Source organism: Homarus americanus, unplaced genomic scaffold, assembly GCF_018991925.1.
Source record: "Homarus americanus isolate GMGI-L3 unplaced genomic scaffold, GMGI_Hamer_2.0 scaffold50165, whole genome shotgun sequence".
Lineage (NCBI taxonomy): Eukaryota > Metazoa > Arthropoda > Malacostraca > Decapoda > Nephropidae > Homarus > Homarus americanus.
The window spans coordinates 207,501-227,500 of NW_024748747.1; the positions used below are offsets into that span (position 1 = coordinate 207,501).

The following is a 20,000-nucleotide window of genomic DNA, read 5'->3' on the forward strand; positions in this document are numbered from 1 at the left end:
TACGTTTAACTTTGTCTTAATAACTTAAAATGTGGTAATACTTCTGACTGATTCACTTACGCTACGACATAAACCTGGATTCTCAAAAGTTCATATATTTTTTTCTCTTAATTGGTAATGTGAGGACGCGTCTAATTGGCCCATTTAAGGTTGAATATAAATATGGATTCTCAAAGGTGTTTAAATTTTCCACCCTAATTGGCTCACTTAGGTTGACGCATAAGGATGGGCTTTCAAAGACTCCTAAATGAGGTTTAAGTGAGACTATCTATAACTGGCTAAATAAACCTTAAGCATAAAGATAGATTTCTCAAAAGTCGTAAATTGAATTTTCTCCCTTAACTGTAAGTAACTGGTGCACATTATTACTGTAAATACCAAAAGTTAACTGGTGCACATCTTAACTAACTCAACTAACTGGTTCACATCTTTACTGTAAAAAAAAAACCCACTCTACTAACTGGCTCCTCTTTTAACTGTTAATACCTGACCTCAACTAACTGGTTCACTTTAGTTGCCACATAAAGATGGACGCTAAAAAAAAAGGAAAAAAAAGTGCCTTAAATTTTCTTTCACTTCAACTGAGTCAAGAAAGTAAGTAAGTAAGTAGCCGGGTAAGATGACGTATAAATTGCATTGAGACTAACGTAACTAGACACCTTGCTTCATTCTTGATTACGTTGAGGAAATACCCCAATGAGCTGACTGAATCCAAGAGACGGACAGATAACGAAGAGTAAAACCCCCCCCCCCCTTTCCGCCCCCCAACACAACCTGCTCAGTTTGTACCAGGAGGGGGAGAGAGGGGGGCGGCGAGTAGGGGTAAGGAGGGGGGGAGGAGGAGTAGGCAATCAATGAGAGACGACTGACAAGCACTGGGTAGACTAAGAATATTAAACCTCTTGAAAATAATTAATCCCAACAAGAAGATATAAACTTCACACACACACACACACACACACACACACACACACACACAGGATAAGCCCTTGCCTTCCTGGGTTGAGTTAATCTGCTTTATTATGTGTTTCCTGACGTTGGGTTTAAATGAGTTTATATCATAATTAAAAAAAAAAGGTGGAATTATAAACCCGTTAAGTGAATTAATCTGAATAATATTAATATTTAATTTCAATATATTATTATTATTATTATTATTATTATTTTAGATTTCTCGTGACGGGGATTTTGAATTAGGTTAAAATTAATTAAAAAAAGGTATTAGGTAAGGAAGGTGATCTGTGTGTGTGTGTGTGTGTGTGTGTGTGTGTGTGTGTATGTGTGTGTTCTAGGCGTTGCTTCTGATATGATAGTATAGATCACACTCACAGCAGCAATATCACTTCGGGGAGATGAGAGAGGAAGAGAGGGAGAGGAGGAAGAGGGGAGAGAGGGAGGAGGAGAGGAAGAGAGGGGAGAGGAGGAGAGGGAGAGAGGGAGAGGAGGTAAGGGGTTAACCTACTTTGCATTGGTTTACCATTCAGTGGCTGTGTTACTAGTCCTGGTCCCACTATTAAGGTAAACTCCAGGTGAGGATTGTTTTACACTGTTTAGCTCGAGGTTTACAAGACACTTACAGGTGAGAGTGTAAACTGTTAATGGTGGTTGGTGGATAATAGTGTATGGAGGTGATACTGTAGGAGAGATGAGGTGATAATGATAGTGAGATGATGATGATGATGGTGATGATGATGATGATGATGATGATGATGATGATGATGATGATGGTGATGATGATGATAGTTATGATGATGATGATGATGATGATGATAATGATAGTGAGATGATGATGATGGTGATGATGATGATGATGATGATGATGATGATGATGATGATGATGATGATCATTACTAACATTGTTATTACATTGATGATCGGTGGTGATATACGATGTTGATTACTATAGCCCTTCTCTCTCATGTAAAAAAAACGAGAGAGAGAGAGAGAGAGAGAGAGAGAGAGAGAGAGAGAGAGAGAGAGAGAGAGAGAGAGAGAGAGAGAGAGAGAACATAAAGTAATCAGCACTGGAGAGGATAATACCCACAGTACAATCCTGGATAAAAAAAACCCACTAATCCAATTCCGGTAATGCAGTAACAGGGGCTAAGTCAGTCAGCCTAATGTGTGGGCTAATGTGAGGTAAGGTAGGGAGGGGAGGGGGGGTTGTAATTACGCCATGGATTAAGAATAATAGAGGTAATTAGTGGGGGAGGGGGCGAATTACATAAGTTTAAATAGGGAAAAAATGGAAGAGGGATTACGATTGAAATAGGTTGTTTAGAGAGAGAGAGAGAGAGAGAGAGAGAGAGAGTAATGTGTGGAGCTGCAAAGGATTTTTTTACAATTAAGTAGAGAGGTTGAGTGCAGACGAGCTTAATTGAAATAATTTTTTGCTCAACAAGAGATGCTGGAAGATGCGGCTGTCGAAGGAGAAAACATTGGGAGTTACCACCTGTATATTAGTGTAATTAACCTGTCTTAAAATAATAATAATAAAAGACCAACATCAACAATAACAACAACGATAATATAATAATAATGATAATAATAATAATAATAATAATAATAATAATAATAATAACACAGACAAACAGACAGACAGACAGACAGACAGACAGACAGATAGCTAGATAGATAGATAGATAGATAGATAGATAGATAGATGGATGGATGGATAGATAGATAGATAGATAGATAGATGGATGGATGGATGGATGGATGGATGGATGGATGGATGGATGCATGGATAGATAGATAGATAGACAGATAGACAGACAGATAGACAGACAGACAGACAGTTAGACAGATAGATACATAGTTGGATGGATGGATGGATGGATGGATGGATGGATGGATGGATGGATGGATGGATAGATAGATAGATAGATAGATAGACAGACAGACAGACAAACAGACAGACAGATAGACAGATAGATACATGGATGGATGGATGGATGGATGGATGGATGGATGGATGCATGGATAGATAGATAGATAGACAGATAGACAGACAGATAGACAGACAGACAGACAGTTAGACAGATAGATACATAGTTGGATGGATGGATGGATGGATGGATGGATGGATGGATGGATGGATGGATGGATAGATAGATAGATAGATAGATAGACAGACAGACAGACAAACAGACAGACAGACAGTTAGACAGATAGATACATAGTTGGATGGATGGATGGATGGATGGATGGATGGAAAGATAAAAAATATACAGCCCCGAGGAGGACGACCTTCAAGAAGAGACACCAGGAAGCCTCAGGTCTTAAGGTTTACCATTCCCGGAAGGGGTGGAGTGACGCTTCCTCACCGATATCTCTAATCCGGTTTCATTTTCTATCCGATTTTCTTAGGTACCGATTTATAGAGTTTTATATTTTGACTGAATTTTTTTTTTATTATTGTGTGATTTTTGGACGGATTTTTTTTTTTTCATTTCTTTAGTTAAAATTTGTTGCCGATTTATTTGGAATTACATGGATTTTTCTCCGATTTTTTTTTACTTCGATTATTTTATTTTTCCCCCAATTTTTTCACTCAACTATTTTGACTTTTAATTTTGCATAATTTGTCCTCATTAAATATCGAGAATTAAATAAATAAAAGTTATTATCATATATTCAAAATTTCTGTATAAATGTATTTTTTTTTCTTTAACGTGTCTCTGTATTTCGCTCATATAGCTTTTTTTATTTTCCTTACTTAGCTTATTATTTAGCTTATGTAGTCTATGTCCACACGATAATGTTTAGAGCTATGTATGAAGGAGCTTTAAAAATACAAGGTTTACATAGGTTAAGAATGAAGATTGGGTTGGGTTAGGTTAGGTTGGGTTAGGTTAGGTTAGGTTGGGTTCGGTTGGGTTAGGTTAGGAATAGTTACGTTTTGGATGGGTTAGGTTAAGTTAGGATATAATTTTAGGTTAGGATAAATGGTCTGTCATTCTGAGAGAGAGAGAGAGAGAGAGAGAGAGAGAGAGAGCAGCCTGCCATTTACAGTTGTTTCGTGAGTCAGGAAGGGGTCAGGACCAGGTCAGGAGGAGGGGTCAGGAGGAGGGGTCAAGAGAGGGGAGAGGGGTCAGGAAGCCACTACACACACACCTATTTAGAGTCATTTCCTTGTTGGTTGAGTGCCTCTCACCTCACCACCTGAGTCCACTTTTAAAGAGGACATCACTCGTGGTGGGGGCGTCCTGTGTAATCAAGAGTCCTGCCTTCTGTGAACAGTACTTGGGACGCTAGTGGCATCAAGTTTGAGTACCAGCAAGAATGACGTGTTTGGGGGCGGGGGGTGGTGGGGGTGTCCAGTGTGGGGTTAGTGGTAAGGGACATTGTGTTTGGGACATTAATGGACTTATAAGCATCCAGTACCGTAACCATCATAAAGAACATTACACCATAGAAGACCAGGACGGTTGGGGACGTCATAGAGGGTGTCCATTATCACTAAACACCAATAACCAACCACCACCACCACCACCACATCAACAACAACAACCACCACCACCACATCAACAACATCACCACTACATCACCAACAACAACCACCACCACCACCACTACATCAACAACAACAACCACCACCACCACCACCACATCAACAACAACCACCATCACCACCACCACATCAACAACAACAACAACCACCACCACCACATCAACAACCACCACCACCACCACCACACATCAACAACAACCACCACCACCACATCAACAACAACCACCACCACCACATCAACAACAACCACCACCACCACCATCAACACAATAACCCACCACCACCACCACATCAACAACAACAACCACCACCACCACCACTACATCAACAACAACAACCACCACCACCACCACCACATCAACAACAACCACCACCACCACCACTACATCAACAACAATAACCACCACCACCACATCAACAACAACCACCACCACCACCAGCACCACCACATCAACAACAACAACCACCACCACCACATCAACAACAACCACCACCCCTACATCAACAACAACCACCACCACCAGCACCACCACATCAACAACAACAACCACCACCACTACATCAACAACAACAACCACCACCACTACATCAACAACAATAACCACCACCACTACCACCACCACCACCACCACCACCAGTAGCGCCGTGCCCTGGACTGCCACTAATCTCACACACACATATATCTTCATCATTCGACACAATGGTCCTATAAAGAAGACCTTCAATGGTCCTCTACGAACGCTAGAGAGAGAGAAAGAAAAAGAGAGAGAGAGAGAGAGAGAGAGAGAGAGCTCTAACATCCTGCCACTCTCCCTCGGTGCAGCTGTACACATCACTCACACACACAAAAAAGTTTATCATTCAGAAAGTAAACTAAATGCTAAAAGTTAACCCCAGTAGCCACCCTTTCCCCAAATAATTCACAGAGAGTCAAGTCCCACAGTACCATCGGCCAAGAAATGCCCGAGAAATATCCACCTTTTGTGTACACGGACAGACAGACGGGTGGGAGTGACACTATACTGAATTGAACCCCCTCTCCTAGGCCTTGTAAGTCGTGGCGGGGTATAAAGAGAAAGACACACACACACACACACACACACACACACACACACACACACACAAAGGATTTAGGTACTAGATAGGGAGTACAATTCTAAATTCTTCCTCAGTGTGTGTGTGTGTGTGTGTTTGGTAATGGAAGCGAGGGCCAGCTGGGGGAGGTGTGTTGTGGTGTGGTGTGTTGTGGTGTGGTGTGGTGTGGTGTAATATGGTGTGGTATGGTGTGATGTGGTGTGTCGAAATAAGTTAACCAAGCTATTCCCCCCCCCTCCCTCTCTCTCTCTTCTTTCTATGCTCCCTCCCTCATTCACTCCCTCCTTTTCTCCCTTTACCTTCTCCCTCCCTGACTCCTTCCCTTCTCCCTTCTTCACCCTTGCTTTCCTTTCTTTCCTCTCCTCTCTCTCCTTGCTCCTTCATTTCCTCTCCCGTCCATTCCTCTCCCTCCCTCTCTTTCCTCTCCCTCCCTCTCTTTCCTCTCCCTCCCTCTCTTTCTTCTCCCTCCGTCTTTTCCCTCTCCCTCCCTCTCTTCCCCTTCCTGGCTCCTCTTCACCGGATACTGACGCTAAATCTTGGCAGGTTGTGTCTCCACGAATTTCCCGGATCAGGCGGGCGAGAGGCAGTGACCCACAGAGAGAGTGAAACACAGAGACAGTGACCCACGGAGACAGTGACCCACAGAGAGAGTGAAACACAGAGACAGTGACCCATAGAGACAGTGACCCATAGAGAGACACAAAGATCTGTTTTCTTCTCTCCTTTACACGCTAACATATCTATAGCTAACCACATATAGATTATTATATATAGAGAGGACATATATATATACAGTATACAAATAGTATTATATATATTATAGAATTCCTCTCCCTAGACTCGAACCATTGTTATTGGGATCACTAGTTCGAGGCTTCAGACCACTATGCCACCTTCCCATGTGTGTGTGTGTGTGTGTGTGTGTGTGTGTGTGTGTGTGTGTGTGTGTGTGTGTGTGTGTGTGTGTGTGTGTGTGTGTGTGTGTGTGTGTGTGTGCGTTTGTGTGTGTGTGTGTGTGTAAGTGAAACATTCTATCCTCAGCATGATTTAAATTTAAACGTATAAAACTTTTCACATAGGAATTCACGAAGAAAATTGACTTCTATGATAGCGCTATTAAAAGTTCTCTCGACCAGTTCAAGTTTACCGGCAGCCGCCTGAGTTATCTAGCACACACACACACACACACACACACACACACACACACACACACACTTCAGTTCCACGTAGTATAAGTATATCCTTGTCTCTATACCAGGAAAAAAATCGAAAAACACACGTGACCAAGGTAGGAAAAACTGGCCGGGGCTTGAGTGAACGAGAGAGAGAGAGAGAGAGAGAGAGAGAGAGAGAGAAGATTCATCCCAGGGTATTATAATGGTTGATGTGGTTAGGTTAGGACAAATTAGGTTAGTTTAATGTGTGTCTGTCCTAATGTTTATCTCTTTTTGTTCTTGATAAATTAGATTTCGTAGACTGTAGAGGCTGCATGGACGTGGAGGCATAGATTAGGTTAGACAAGATTAGTATTAGTTAGAATTTGATATAATTAATCTAACAGAATCATAAGTTAGTTAAGGTTAGTGATAATTAGTCTTAAATTAGCTAAGATTAGTCTAATTTAATATGTTTTGGTATTATATTTCCCAGTGTATAATAAATATACCGTTTTTTTCCCCCAATGCAACAATAGTTTTTCTCGGCCTCAGTAATTTAAAACAGTAAAAATCCGATGTAAAAAAAAAACTAAAAAAAAAATCACATCAAATTTTACAACTATTAATAATATTCTAATCTCGTTTTCTGTAACATGAACTAGCTTAAACCATAAAATATTCTATTACTATTGGCTATTAATATTCATACTGAGATTAGTTCACATTTTCACTTCATTTTAGATCAACTAGGTAATTTAACATGGACGGGAGAGGTACAGTTACAGAGATTACAAATTTACAGTACATAACACTACTTAAGTTTACTGTATTATCCTGTATGTATATAAAGTAAAGTTTATTAATATACACATTATTAACCTCTATCAACACGTCACGGGTCCTTAGGGGTATTAAAGGTAAATGTTAATAATCACTTAGAAGCGGAATTCACGACCTGTAGTTAAGACTTTAAGACTGTAAACATGTATCGTTAAGTCACATATTATTGGTCTTGTGTTCAGGGTATATCAGTGTGGTACATCAATCTGTACACACACACACACTCACACACACACACACACACACACACACACACACGCACGCACACACACACACACGCACACAGATTTACAGTCATGAATCAGGTTCCAATAATGGACCCGTCGGATCTGGGACTGATTGGAACGTTTGAAATGAAATCTGTTTCTGTCCTTCATTCTCTTCCAAATTGACCACAATATGAACATCTCCCCATAACCATATTGGCCATAATTTAGTAAAAATAAATAAAATAAAATAAATAATAAAAAATAATGATGATAAAACTGAATTCTATCCACCTGACATAAACACTCGACTGGCCAAGCGGCGTCTCTTGGGCTCAAGGAGTATGCAAGACGCCCCACAGGGTATTTTGTTATTGAGCCCAGCATTGTAGCAAAGCCTGGGAGATTTGTCGGTACATGCGTTACGATCAGGCAGGGAGACAAGTTGGGGGGGAGGGTGGGATGGAGGGAGGGAGGGGTAGGAGGAGGGAAGGGGAGGGAGGGAAGCGAGGAGGAGGGGGTGCAAGGAGGGAAGGAGTGAAAAGGGTGAGAGAGAGAGAGAGAGAGAGAGAGAGAGAGAGAGAGAGAGAGAGAGAGAGAGAGAGAGAGAGAGATAATCTAAAACAACAAAAAAAGTCACAAATGATAATAAACAAAGTAACGCTAAAAATAATGAAGAACACAAAAGAACAGACAATAAACGGGAAGAACATAACCACAAAATACAAAGAACAAAACACATTCCCTCTTGTTCTTAAATATAACAAAGAACAATATCCATTTTCCATCTCAATATAACATACTGTACCTCAATACACTCGGTCTAATGATTCTAGTTGGTATCTTTCTTAACCAGGTAATTGTCGTTCTCAGAGTAAATATTGACATGTCCTTCTACCCAATAGACCCCAAGATAACTTTTTTTTAGACAATAGCAAATAATCATACACCTCTGACTGTGAATCATTGGACTCTGATTACATTGGTGACTGTGAATCATTGGACTCTGAAAACATTGGTGACTGTGAATCATTGAACTCTGATTACATTGGTGACTGTGAATCATTGGACTCTGAAAACATTGGTGACTGTGAATCATTGAACTCTGATTACATTGGTGACTGTGAATCATTGGACTCTGAAAACATTGGTGACTGTGAATCATTGGACTCTGATTACATTGGTGACTGTGAATCATTGGACTCTGAAAACGTTGGTGACTGTGAATCATTGGACTCTGAAAACATTGGTGACTGTGAATCATTGGACTCTGATTACATTGGTGACTGAATCATTGGACTCTGATTACATTGGTGACTGTGAATCATTGGACTCTGAAAACATTGGTGACTGTGAATCATTGGACTCTGATTACATTGGTGACTGTGAATCATTGGACTCTGATTACATTGGTGACTGTGAATCATTGGACTCTGAAAACATTGGTGACTGTGAATCATTGGACTCTGATTACATTGGTGACTGTGAATCATAAACACTGAATAATCCCTGACATAAAGAGTTCAACCTTGGTAATATTTTCTCGACACCTTCCTGCCGGGATACTGATCAACACCTATCCTATAACACGGAGTTAATAGTCATGTGTCAGGTAAGAACGCATTAAGTTATAGTATTATGATTCCTATCTTGAACGCCACTCTGTCCTACACCGTGATAGCAAAAAAAAAATAATAATAATACTAATTACTACCAGGGGTAAATATTATTGTCAACCCGAGTCCTGCTGAAGTAATTATTATCGTATAACAGAAACTGAGCTGAAGTTAATGTTTTATTCTATTACTTTATGATTTGTGTAGTAACAACGACGAACTACTACTCATTTTCTCCTTCCTAATCTTTTCAACAATACTGTACTTATTCTACTACTTACTACTACTACTACTACTACTACTATGATGATGTCACCTCTTAACTCTCAAGGATAAACAGTAAAGGCATTAAGACCACACAGTCATATACTTCTCTACAGAATGAGACACAAAACTCTTAGCATCTCTACTATCTTAAGAGGGTTACCATCAGCGTTTAATTATCAGCTGAATATATGCGACTGTGTTGACTTTCCTTGAATGAAAAAATAACAAAAACAAAACAAAAACAAAAACAAAGGAACAGTGTCGCCATCTATGAACGACTCTTACAACATTTTCTTCTGAGGGGATTTACGTCATAGGTGGGCAGACGTCAGGGGTACCAACCTAACCCTGACACCTTGTATTTTTCTTCATGTTTGTTTTGATATATTTTTTGCCATCTCAATAATTTTGTAATTCACTCCAACACCCTGTAATTCACTCCAACACCCCGTAACTCACTTCAACACCTTGTAACTCACTCCAACACCCTGTAACTCACTCCAACACCCTGTAACTCACTCCAACACCCCGTAACTCACTTCAACACCCTGTAACTCACTCCAACACCTTGTAACTCACTCCAACACCCTGTAACTCACTCCAACACCCTGTAACTCACTCCAACACCCTGTAACTCACTCCAAAACCTTGTAACTCAAAGTAACTCAGGACACCAAGCTTCAACTTACCGTGAGAGTAATGATCTTATCGAAGAGCATCGCTGGCGCCATGTGGAAATCGAACACGAAGTACTGAGGGAGAGAGTCAAGAGAATACATATTAGACTTAGTGAGAAAACACACACACATACACACACACACACACACACAGACACACACACACATACACACACACACACACACACACACACACGCAGAGTAGGAGTCGACGGGGACTCTTGATAATTTAACTAAGTTTGAAGCAGACAATTGCACTTCTTCGCCTTCACCAGATGACGCTGACACTCTCCAGTAGTGTACGAGGGAAGTATCATGTGTTGTATTTGTATCCTGAACAATCAGCTCTAATGTTACTGTAACGGGCTTAATAACCAATAGAAATAAGGTAATGAGGTAATGAACACGGAGGTTAATTTACTCAGTGTTGTTGTGATGTGAAGGTAAAGTAATAAATGTAATTAGAACAATATAAGACACAGGTATGTTCATTGCTGACCGTGTGTGTTAAGTGGGGTGTCGGCGGGTGTTGTGCTGTAATGCTATAAAAATAATCTGAATCACCAAAAAAAAAACCTATGGTCATTTAAACATATTCCTAATCACTGAATGTACTATACTATACTGTATTGTGGTGTTACAGTCACTAAAAATGAATGTACTAAAGTGTAATGTGCTGTAATGAATATATACAATACTAACTGCTATATTTTTAATCCCGTGTTACGAGAAAGAGTAAAAATGTAAGCAATTGTTTCTGTGAAAATTCAAGTTCCAGTACAAATCTCTTACCAATCCTCGACTTAGGAACTCCTGGCAGGTATTGTCCACCAGGAGTCACTTTATCCTGTACCTCATGGTGCAGGAGCTGGGGAGGGAGAGGCAGTGAGGGGTGACTTACTTATTCTTTTCTGGTAAGATATTGTGGAGCAAAAGTCAACAAGGAGGTTTTCTTTATTTATCCTTCTTTACTTTCTTTCTTCCTTCCTTCTTCTATCCTTCATTTTCTCCCCCCTTTAATTATTTTCTGTTTTTCCTCCCTCCTTCTTCCCTTCTTTCTTCACAACTACTTTCCTGTCTCTTCATCCTTCCAGCGTCATTTCTCTCTCTCTCTCTCTCTGTCTCTCTTTCTTCGTAACATTCATCTTCCTCTCCCTACTTCTCTCCTTCCATTCTTTTTGTCTCTCTCCTCCCTTCTCCTATCCACCCTTCTCTCTCTTCCTCCCTCCCTCTCCCCTTTCCTCATTATAGTAGCAGAGGCAGTTGGCAGATTTTTCACAAATATAAACGTCTTGCTCTCTTTATCCTTTCCACCCCCCCCCTCCCCTCTTCTCCTTCTCTACCTCTCTGCCACCGCCCTTCTTTCCTACTTTCCTCATGCGTCCATCCACCCCTCCTTCCTCCCTCTCCTACCCTCCGTCCCTTCCACCCCTTTCCGACCCTTACTCTCTCTCTCTCTCTCTCTCTCTCTCCTCACCTCGTTGTAATAGGGACAGTTGGTGGATTCCTTGACCGAGGTGTACTTCTTCTGGTCGCCCACCTGCACACACACCACGGGGTCCATGTTGAGCCCCGCCAGCTGTCTCGCCTCGATGATCGTAATGCACACCTGCACAAGCACAAGTGTGGGGTTAATTAGTCACCTGTACATATTTAAGGGTTGAATTAGTCACTTGTCTATACCTGGAGGTTTAATTAGTCACCTGTTTGTACCTGACGATCAAATTGGGTTCTTGCTGGCACCTCAGGGGCTAGTTAATCACCTGTTCTTACATGAGGGTTTCATTAGTCACTTGTTCACTCCTGAGGGTTTAATTGTTAATTTTTTATTCGTGACAATGTAATTGGGCATTTGTTTACATTTGAGAGGGTAATTGGTCACCTTTTTCATACAGGTGTGAATTAATGAGTTAACTGTTGATTGGCCTCTATCCTGTCATATATTTTGATAGGTGTTGATACGATACACCCGTGTTTATCAGGGTTACCACACGTCGAACAGGTACTGTAATAAGATAATGACGTGTGTGTGTGTGTGTGTGTGTGTGTGTGAGAGAGAGATGTTGGCAGGTCAGCGTGATGTCCTCCTGAGTACCGACCAGCAGGGCCAGACACGCACACTCGCCTTCAGTTGTTGACTTACCATTAGTGTCGCGGGTGACGCTCTTACGTCGAGCACCGCGGCCACAACACCAGGCTTTGGCTGTTGTCTCTCACCAGAAGCTCATAGAAATGTATATCAGTATTGTAATGGACCGAGAGGTTTACTTTTGTGTGACCCGGGTATAATAAAGGGGTTTAGCTCTATATGACCCGGAAATAAGAAGGGCTGAAGGCCGCTTTGACTCAGGAATAACAAGATCTTTGTATAACGTGGGAATAACAAGAGTTTTAGTCTTGTATGTCCTGGGAATAACAAGAGCTTTAGTTTTGTATGACCTGGGAATAACAATAGTTTTGTATGACCCGGGTATAACATAGAGCTCTAGCTTTGTTTGGTTGCTGCGCAGCGTTGAGATGACGAGAAAGTTTTTAACTGTTGGTAAATTCAAGAGTAGTGAAAGTTTTAGCTGTCTGTCATCCGCGAGAAGATAGGATAAGCCAGAAACTTAGCTGGGATGGTTTAGTGGAATCCGGAAAATAACTACAAACTTGAGCTGAGTTGTCTCCGTACAGGAAATAAAAACATTTTGTCATTGTTTCTGAGTCCGGGAACAAGATGAAGCCGACACCTGGGGAAATACACTACAGTAGGTGCTTTATTATTAATTATTATTATTATGATTATTATTATTATCATATATCGTCTCCTCGGGTTTCTAGAGATCCAAGAATAAGCAAAGCTCAGTAGCTATATATCTCGTAATCCTTAAACACTCGCTACTTACTTTACTCCAGCGCTACAATTTTTGTCCTGGTAAGTCAAAGGACAACCTATGAACGACGAGCTTCTGTACATGTAAACACAACACTAGATATTCAGTCGGACCACCATGGCGTGAGGGTCCTCTTGTGTTTACATGCCAAGAGGGTAAACAAATATTGTGATGATAAGCATGAGTGGCTGCAGTTACATGTTCGTGGAAGTTCTCGCTGTAGTGCCACCCGCGTGTGCTTCCAGGTGCCTTTACGACTATGGAATTATCCCGTCAGGTAATGTTGGTTGTAATAATAGGAATATTGCACACCGGTAACGGGGATGTATTTAGTGGTGGGTGGGGGGCAGCCAATGACGTTCAGGGCTTAAAAGACGGCAGAGAAGCAGTTCGTAAACATATAGTGCAGGTGGTGGTGTTGTGTTATTGGTAAGGCGGTGGTAATGATGGTGTAGTGTGTTGGTTGTAGTAACGTGGTTAGTGTGTATAGTGTGGAGGTGATGTGGTGTAGGCAGTACGTGTAGTTATGGTAGAGTATGGTGACGTAGTGGTTCTGCCGGATGGAGGTATAGTGATGGGGGGTTGCTGGGTGGTGTCTGCTGGTAAGGGGGCGGGGCGGGGGGGGTGATATACTGACCCGGTCTAAACACCATAACGAGGAATGCGAGCGTGGGGCTGGGAGTGTACTGTTGAATATATCAGAGCGAGGAATATGTGATCACTCTGAGAACCTTTAGAGGGGGGAGAAGATAATGGGGGTTCTTTGGCGGTATTTCCCAGAGGTACTGTAGGTGTGTATGGATGAGTGTGTTGGTGGGCGGTAGGAGGTGAGGGAGTAGGGGAATACGGCAGTAGACTGACCAATAGTGGTAAGTAACGTGGAGTGAGGTGGATTCGACAACACCACTGCTCAGTAAAAAGTTTAAGTAACAGTGAGGTGATCACACTAAGAAAACCGCTATAGCTTATTTTACCTGATGATTAAACACTCTAATGTTGACCAAACATAACGTATCCTACCCTAAGCTAAGCTAAGCTAACCTAACCTAAGCCTTGCTAAACTATGCTAAGCTAACGTAATATATCCCATAAAAGCGTTTATTTATATTTATCTCCCTCATACAACAAGACGGCTCAGTAATCCACAACACCAATCTCCTCCACCTGAAGTTTTAAGGAGCAGGATGATCAACACCTGCCGGGGTAAAAGAAGAACCCAAGTTTTCCACAGCTGTAGCCGACGAAGGTGCGAAAAACCGAGATGGATTTTCTGGAAACTTTCTGGGCGTCTCAGGTGCCCAAGACCCGACATCTCTTAGCACCTACAAATAGTGTTCAGTATTTTTGTGATTTTCTGAAGAGTTTACGATCAACTCAGATGTTAGATGACATGTATTCATCAACACCTGTAAAGACGAAAACAAGAGACAATCAACATCAACACCTGTAGCATTGGACGGAACAAGAATAATGGAGCGATATACTTGAAAGCGGTAGTGTGGTGAAGCTGAGCTGGGAAGAGATCAATAAGCCGCCACCGCCCCTGCGACAAGGATTTTCATCTCACACCGCCGCCAGCCATGGGTTATATACGACCACCACCACCACCACGTCATAACACCGTCTGGGAGATGACTACTGAGGGTGTACAGTACGGAGAGGCTGGGTGGAGGTACAGTACTTCGCCTTTGTGACAGTAAAAAATGAGCTGGTATCTCTGTGAGCTGATCCTTCTGTGAGCAGGTGTCTCACTTAGGAGCTAATTATAGCCTATCTCAGTCCCATTATAGCTCACCTGACAGCGAACCCTCTTACCTGACAAATAATTATATCACCTGGACCTTAATGATCTCTGACCTGGCAGATAATTATCTCTTATCTGTCTCGTGGAGATTAATTATCTATCACCTAGATACTTAATGATTTCTCATCTGGGAACTATCTATTTCTCACCTGGGAGCTATCTATCTCTCACCTGGGAACTATCTATCTCTCACCTGGGAACTATCTATCTCTCACCTGGGAACTATCTGTCTCTCACTTGAAAACAAACTATCTCCCACCTGAGGACTAATTATCTCTCACCTGCAGACTATCTCTCACCTAGGGACTATATCACCTAGGAACTATCTCTCACCTGGGGACTAACCATCTCTCACCTGGGGCCTAACCATCTCTCACCTGGGGACTAACCATCTCTCACCTGGGGCCTAACTATCTCTCACCTGGGGCCTAACCATCTCTCACCTGGGGACTAACCATCTCTCACCTGGGGCTAAATCTCTCACCTGGGGACTAACCATCTCTCACCTGGGGCCTAACCATCTCTCACCTGGGGACTAACCATCTCTCACCTGGGGCCTAACTATCTCTCACCTGGGGACCCATCTCTCTCACCTGGGGACTAACTATCTCTCACCTGGGGACTAACCACCATCTCACCTGGGGACTAACCATCTCTCACCTGGGGACCAATCCATCTCACCTGGGGCCTAAATCTATCTCTCACACCTGGGGACTAACCATCTCACCTGGGGACTAACTGTCTCTCCCAGCCTAACTATCTCACCTGGGGACTAACCATCTCTCACCTGGGGCCTAACTATCTCTCACCTGGGGACTAACCATCTCTCACCTGGGGACTAACCATCTCTCACCTGGGGCCTAACTATCTCTCACCTGGGAACTAATTATCTCTCACCTGGAAGTCCTGCGCCTTCAGCTCCGCCGGCGTCGAGTTGACTGTCTCAGATTTGTATCTGTAAGGAAATAGAAATACAAAAATATACATAAACAGATTACATAAATAATTAAATAAACCCATTTGTGAAAAAAATAAATAAACCAATAAAGAAAATAACCGAGAAAAAAATAGAATAAATCATTGTTTTTGTTTTTGTTTTTACCAATGTGAATATATTAGTCTGAACTAGTATACGATGCTGCGTAAATGAGTTGTAAAATATGGTTGCTTTTACAGTTTATTTCTTTAACGAATAATGTAGATTTATATTTGGTATGCTGACTTATTTATTTATTTACACATATATAAAATAAATTCACAAACAGGATTTACATATTTACAGATTTATTAAGAATCAGCTCGTGAATATTCCTCATAAATGAAGATCTGAAAATAAATGTAAATTGATTAAGTAAAACACAAAATTATGTCAACAAGTTGTGAATCATCAAACAACGTATCTAATTAATGCTAAGTGAACGTATCTAATAGGTGCTAAGTGAACGTATCTAATTAAAGCTAAGTGAACGTATCTGATTGGAACTAAGCGAACGAATAATATCAAATTAACACACAGTCTCAGAGCAAATCTAACATAATCTTCTAGTTTAAATTATCCAACCAGGTATATAGTCCTCACACCATTAGATATAAGTAGCATCAACTCTACTAAGCAGTGTAATCCCAGGCCCAGCTTTCGGAGGCAAAATAATACGTATCTGAAGTTAATCCGGTGTTAGCTGAGAGGGGGATTTAACACCAGCTGGACATTAAGAGGATATTGGAGAGTTATTGTTATTCTGATGTAGGATCTTTGTATGTACTGAAAGATTAGACACCCTGGTTTATTTCGTTTGAAGATTAGTCATTTTAATGTTATCTGGAGGGGGGTTAGGTTAGGTTAGCGTTAAGGTGGTCAATCTTCAGGTGATCCAAAGGTAAAAATATTCCCTCACACACAGATGAAGTGTTCCGTGTCTCTCATTGTTCGTAGTTTTGTGTTTCCTTAATTTAACTTTTACTCTTTCAATAACTTAAACAAATAATAATAATCCACACTTTTTTGATAATAATTTTTGGAAGACGTAAAATATAATGAATTCACGAGCGGCATTTTGTCGTCTTTCATTGAATATTTGAAAGTTTATTGCTGAACTTTTTTTAAACTTTAATACTTTAAGAGCAAAATATATAAACTTTCTCGCCTGCTATTTAATTATTCACGTTGGTTGAGTCTAGGAGGGGGGGGGGAGGTGAGTCAGCTCCGTCTGTGTGTATGTGTATGTGTGTGTGTGTGTGTGTGATAACTACTAACCTGGATAATGGTAAGATCATCGTAAGTGGCGTTTACTGTATGATCATCTTCATATACATATTAAGGTCAAAGGTCAAAGGTTCATTGGGTCACATGATGTAAAAAAGTCCATCTCAACTTTCTACGTCTTTTTTTCTCGAATATTTTTAGTTTTATTAATCATTAACTTTCTTTTTAAAAACTGAAAAAAAATTAGATAAAAAGTCGGAAACTCACTTAAGTTACAAACCGAAACAAGTTGAAAATAACACAATATTAATTTCTCTAATTTTCCCGTTCTTTCTCTCGCCACTTTTACCTTTCTCTTGCATTAATTTTCCTTTAATAAACTCCAGTAAACTAAGAACAAAATCCTTAAAACAAAATCTTAAAACATTTTCTTTTGGTATTTTTGAAAGGAGAGAGAAAGATTTATCCACACAAGAGAATAAAGATCATCAGGTTTTGCTTTCTTTTTTGGGGGTTGGTTTATTTTTTTTCTTAAATAAATAAATAAATAAAATAAATAATAACTAAAGTAAAAAAAAAGAAAAATTAAAAAAGAGAAAAATAAGAGACGAACAAAAATATATAATAGATGAATAAATGAGAGAAGAAAAAAACCCTGCAAATAATAAACAAATAAATAAAACAATAAAAAAAAAAAAATACATTACCCTATTATCAAATTAAACTTTCACGACTACAGTTAAAGCCAACATATCATCCCCCTTTTCACCCTACCCCCCACCTCCCCCCTCTAGCGTGCTCACCCCCAACAAAGGAAGTTTAAGGAGGTGAAACAGAGCATCGTCAGGGCAGGAAATATGTTTGAAGTGTAAATTACCTGGGGGAATGAGAGGCTTTGGGAGGATACACACAGGAAGCTAAAGGGAGTATATTGGCTACAGAGGGATTGAAGAGTCTATGTCTATTTACAAGAGCCAGATAATACAGGAAGCTATCACCTGTACTCGCCCAATGAACACTGTATTTTTGATCTGAGTCTCCCTGAAAAGTTCTCCTTTATGCCGTACGACAGTTTAAGACGACTGGCAGTGTTGGCGGGTGTACCAACCTGAGTCAAATTGGTGCATTTTCTTTTCTGGGATTGTGACTTTAACCTCTGACCTTGTAGATTGGTGAAAACATCGCAAGACATGGTGGCAGGGAACAGTCGACGCCCTCACACCACCTTACATAACGCCACGGTAACAGGTAATGGCCCAGACTCACAATGGCCACTCTCCCAATGGCCACTCTCACAATGGCCACTCTCCCAATGGCCACTCTCACAATGGCCACTCTCACATAGGCCACTCTCAAAATTGGCCTATTACCACTAGTTCCCTTGACAACACGCCTCCACCACCCTCACTCAGGCTATCAGAGAATCACATCTTAAAGCCCCTCCTCCCTCCTCCCTCCTCCCGTCAGCTTAAACTAATCCCTAAGGTCTTCACGCCTCACAGTGTATACGATGAATTAATACTAAGCGTTGTATATTAAAGGTGTAGTTCAGGTATAATGCTGAGACAAGGTGAGGAGGCGGGGGAGGATCAGTGTTGTGTACTAAGTGTTTCAAGGGTTTTCCTCTCACTGTATCTCCTTATCTTGAGAAGTCTCTTGTCTCTGATCTGCCCCGAAGATAGATGGAAGAGGAGTGGAGATAGATAGATAGATAGATAGATAGATAGATAGATAGATGCCACAAAATTCGCTCTTGGGCTCCACAAAATTTATTTCAAAGACATGTAAATAAATTCCCTTAGGAGCCGACAAAACACCCATTACAGTCCCACAAAACCTTTCCTCCCTGAGCGGCTTACTCTCATTGGCTGTGAGAGTCAACAAGTCTGAGCGTGTTGGGGACTAAACAACAACACCCACACGTGATCATCAGCTGGCAGAAGACGCTCGACGTTGCTCCTGGCCAACATGGGGGTGTAGCGTCGTCTGGAACACACCACACTAGGCACTATGTAGTACCCTCATAAGGACACAACTTGCTTACAGCGTGAGGGTATTTTCAGCCTTGTTAAGGAGGCTTACGGCAGCTGACGAGGAGATCCCCCGCGGGAAATGTGATATGCAATAGGACTTTTTTTTTTTTCGTCATCTCCATCCCGCGGTGTTTGAGAAGGTGATGGAGAGTTTGTCAAGCACGCCGGGTTGTGCTTGATTGATGAGGCAGTAATCAGTTTACAGCTCGGTGGGGAAGGTTAAAAAAAGTCTATTGAAGCCTCCATGTTTTTATCTGTACCTCCTCCACTGTGATGACCAAAATGCTGTTGGTTTTGTTCAGTCGAGTATTACGAAACAGCGACCATGTATAGTGGACTCTGGTGCTCTCCCTTGTGGATGCTGAAGTGATTCTTGTCCTGTCTGGAGCATCAATATTCTTCCAAGGTCACAGAGACACAAGTGCCAGTTACCTGTGTGTTGTGCCACTGTAGAACATGTTTCTCTCCGCCAGTGAAGGAATCATTCAGGATATTTTGATCAATTTATTCTAAGGTCAAAGTAAGTGAATTAAGCAGTCTGTGACAGTCAGTGAGTTAGTGACAAGAGTATTTCTCCGTCAGTAAGTGAGTTAGTCTCAGAGTCAAGTATAGAACTGCTAGCGGAATTAAAATAACCAAACCTATTTTTTTCCTTCCTCTACCCCCTGACTTTATCACCCTCTACCAGAAATATTTCGCCGTATCAATATTCC

The 20,000-nt window shown here is 41.2% G+C and overlaps 1 protein-coding gene across 8 annotated transcripts in view; it reads right to left on the reverse strand.

Moving 5' to 3' along the window:
• The window catches only part of LOC121880389 (otoferlin-like), an 83,144-nt gene that overhangs the window by 56,081 nt on the left and 7,063 nt on the right, over nt 1-20,000 (reverse strand). For all 8 annotated transcript variants that reach the window (XM_042387554.1, XM_042387553.1, XM_042387551.1 and 5 more), the window contains exons 2-4: nt 15,949-16,006; nt 11,849-11,980; nt 10,384-10,446 (exon numbers count right to left, since the gene is read on the reverse strand). In XM_042387554.1, coding sequence (XP_042243488.1) covers nt 10,384-10,446; nt 11,849-11,980; nt 15,949-16,006 — 253 coding nt within the window. The remainder of the gene's footprint in view (nt 1-10,383; nt 10,447-11,848; nt 11,981-15,948; nt 16,007-20,000) is intronic.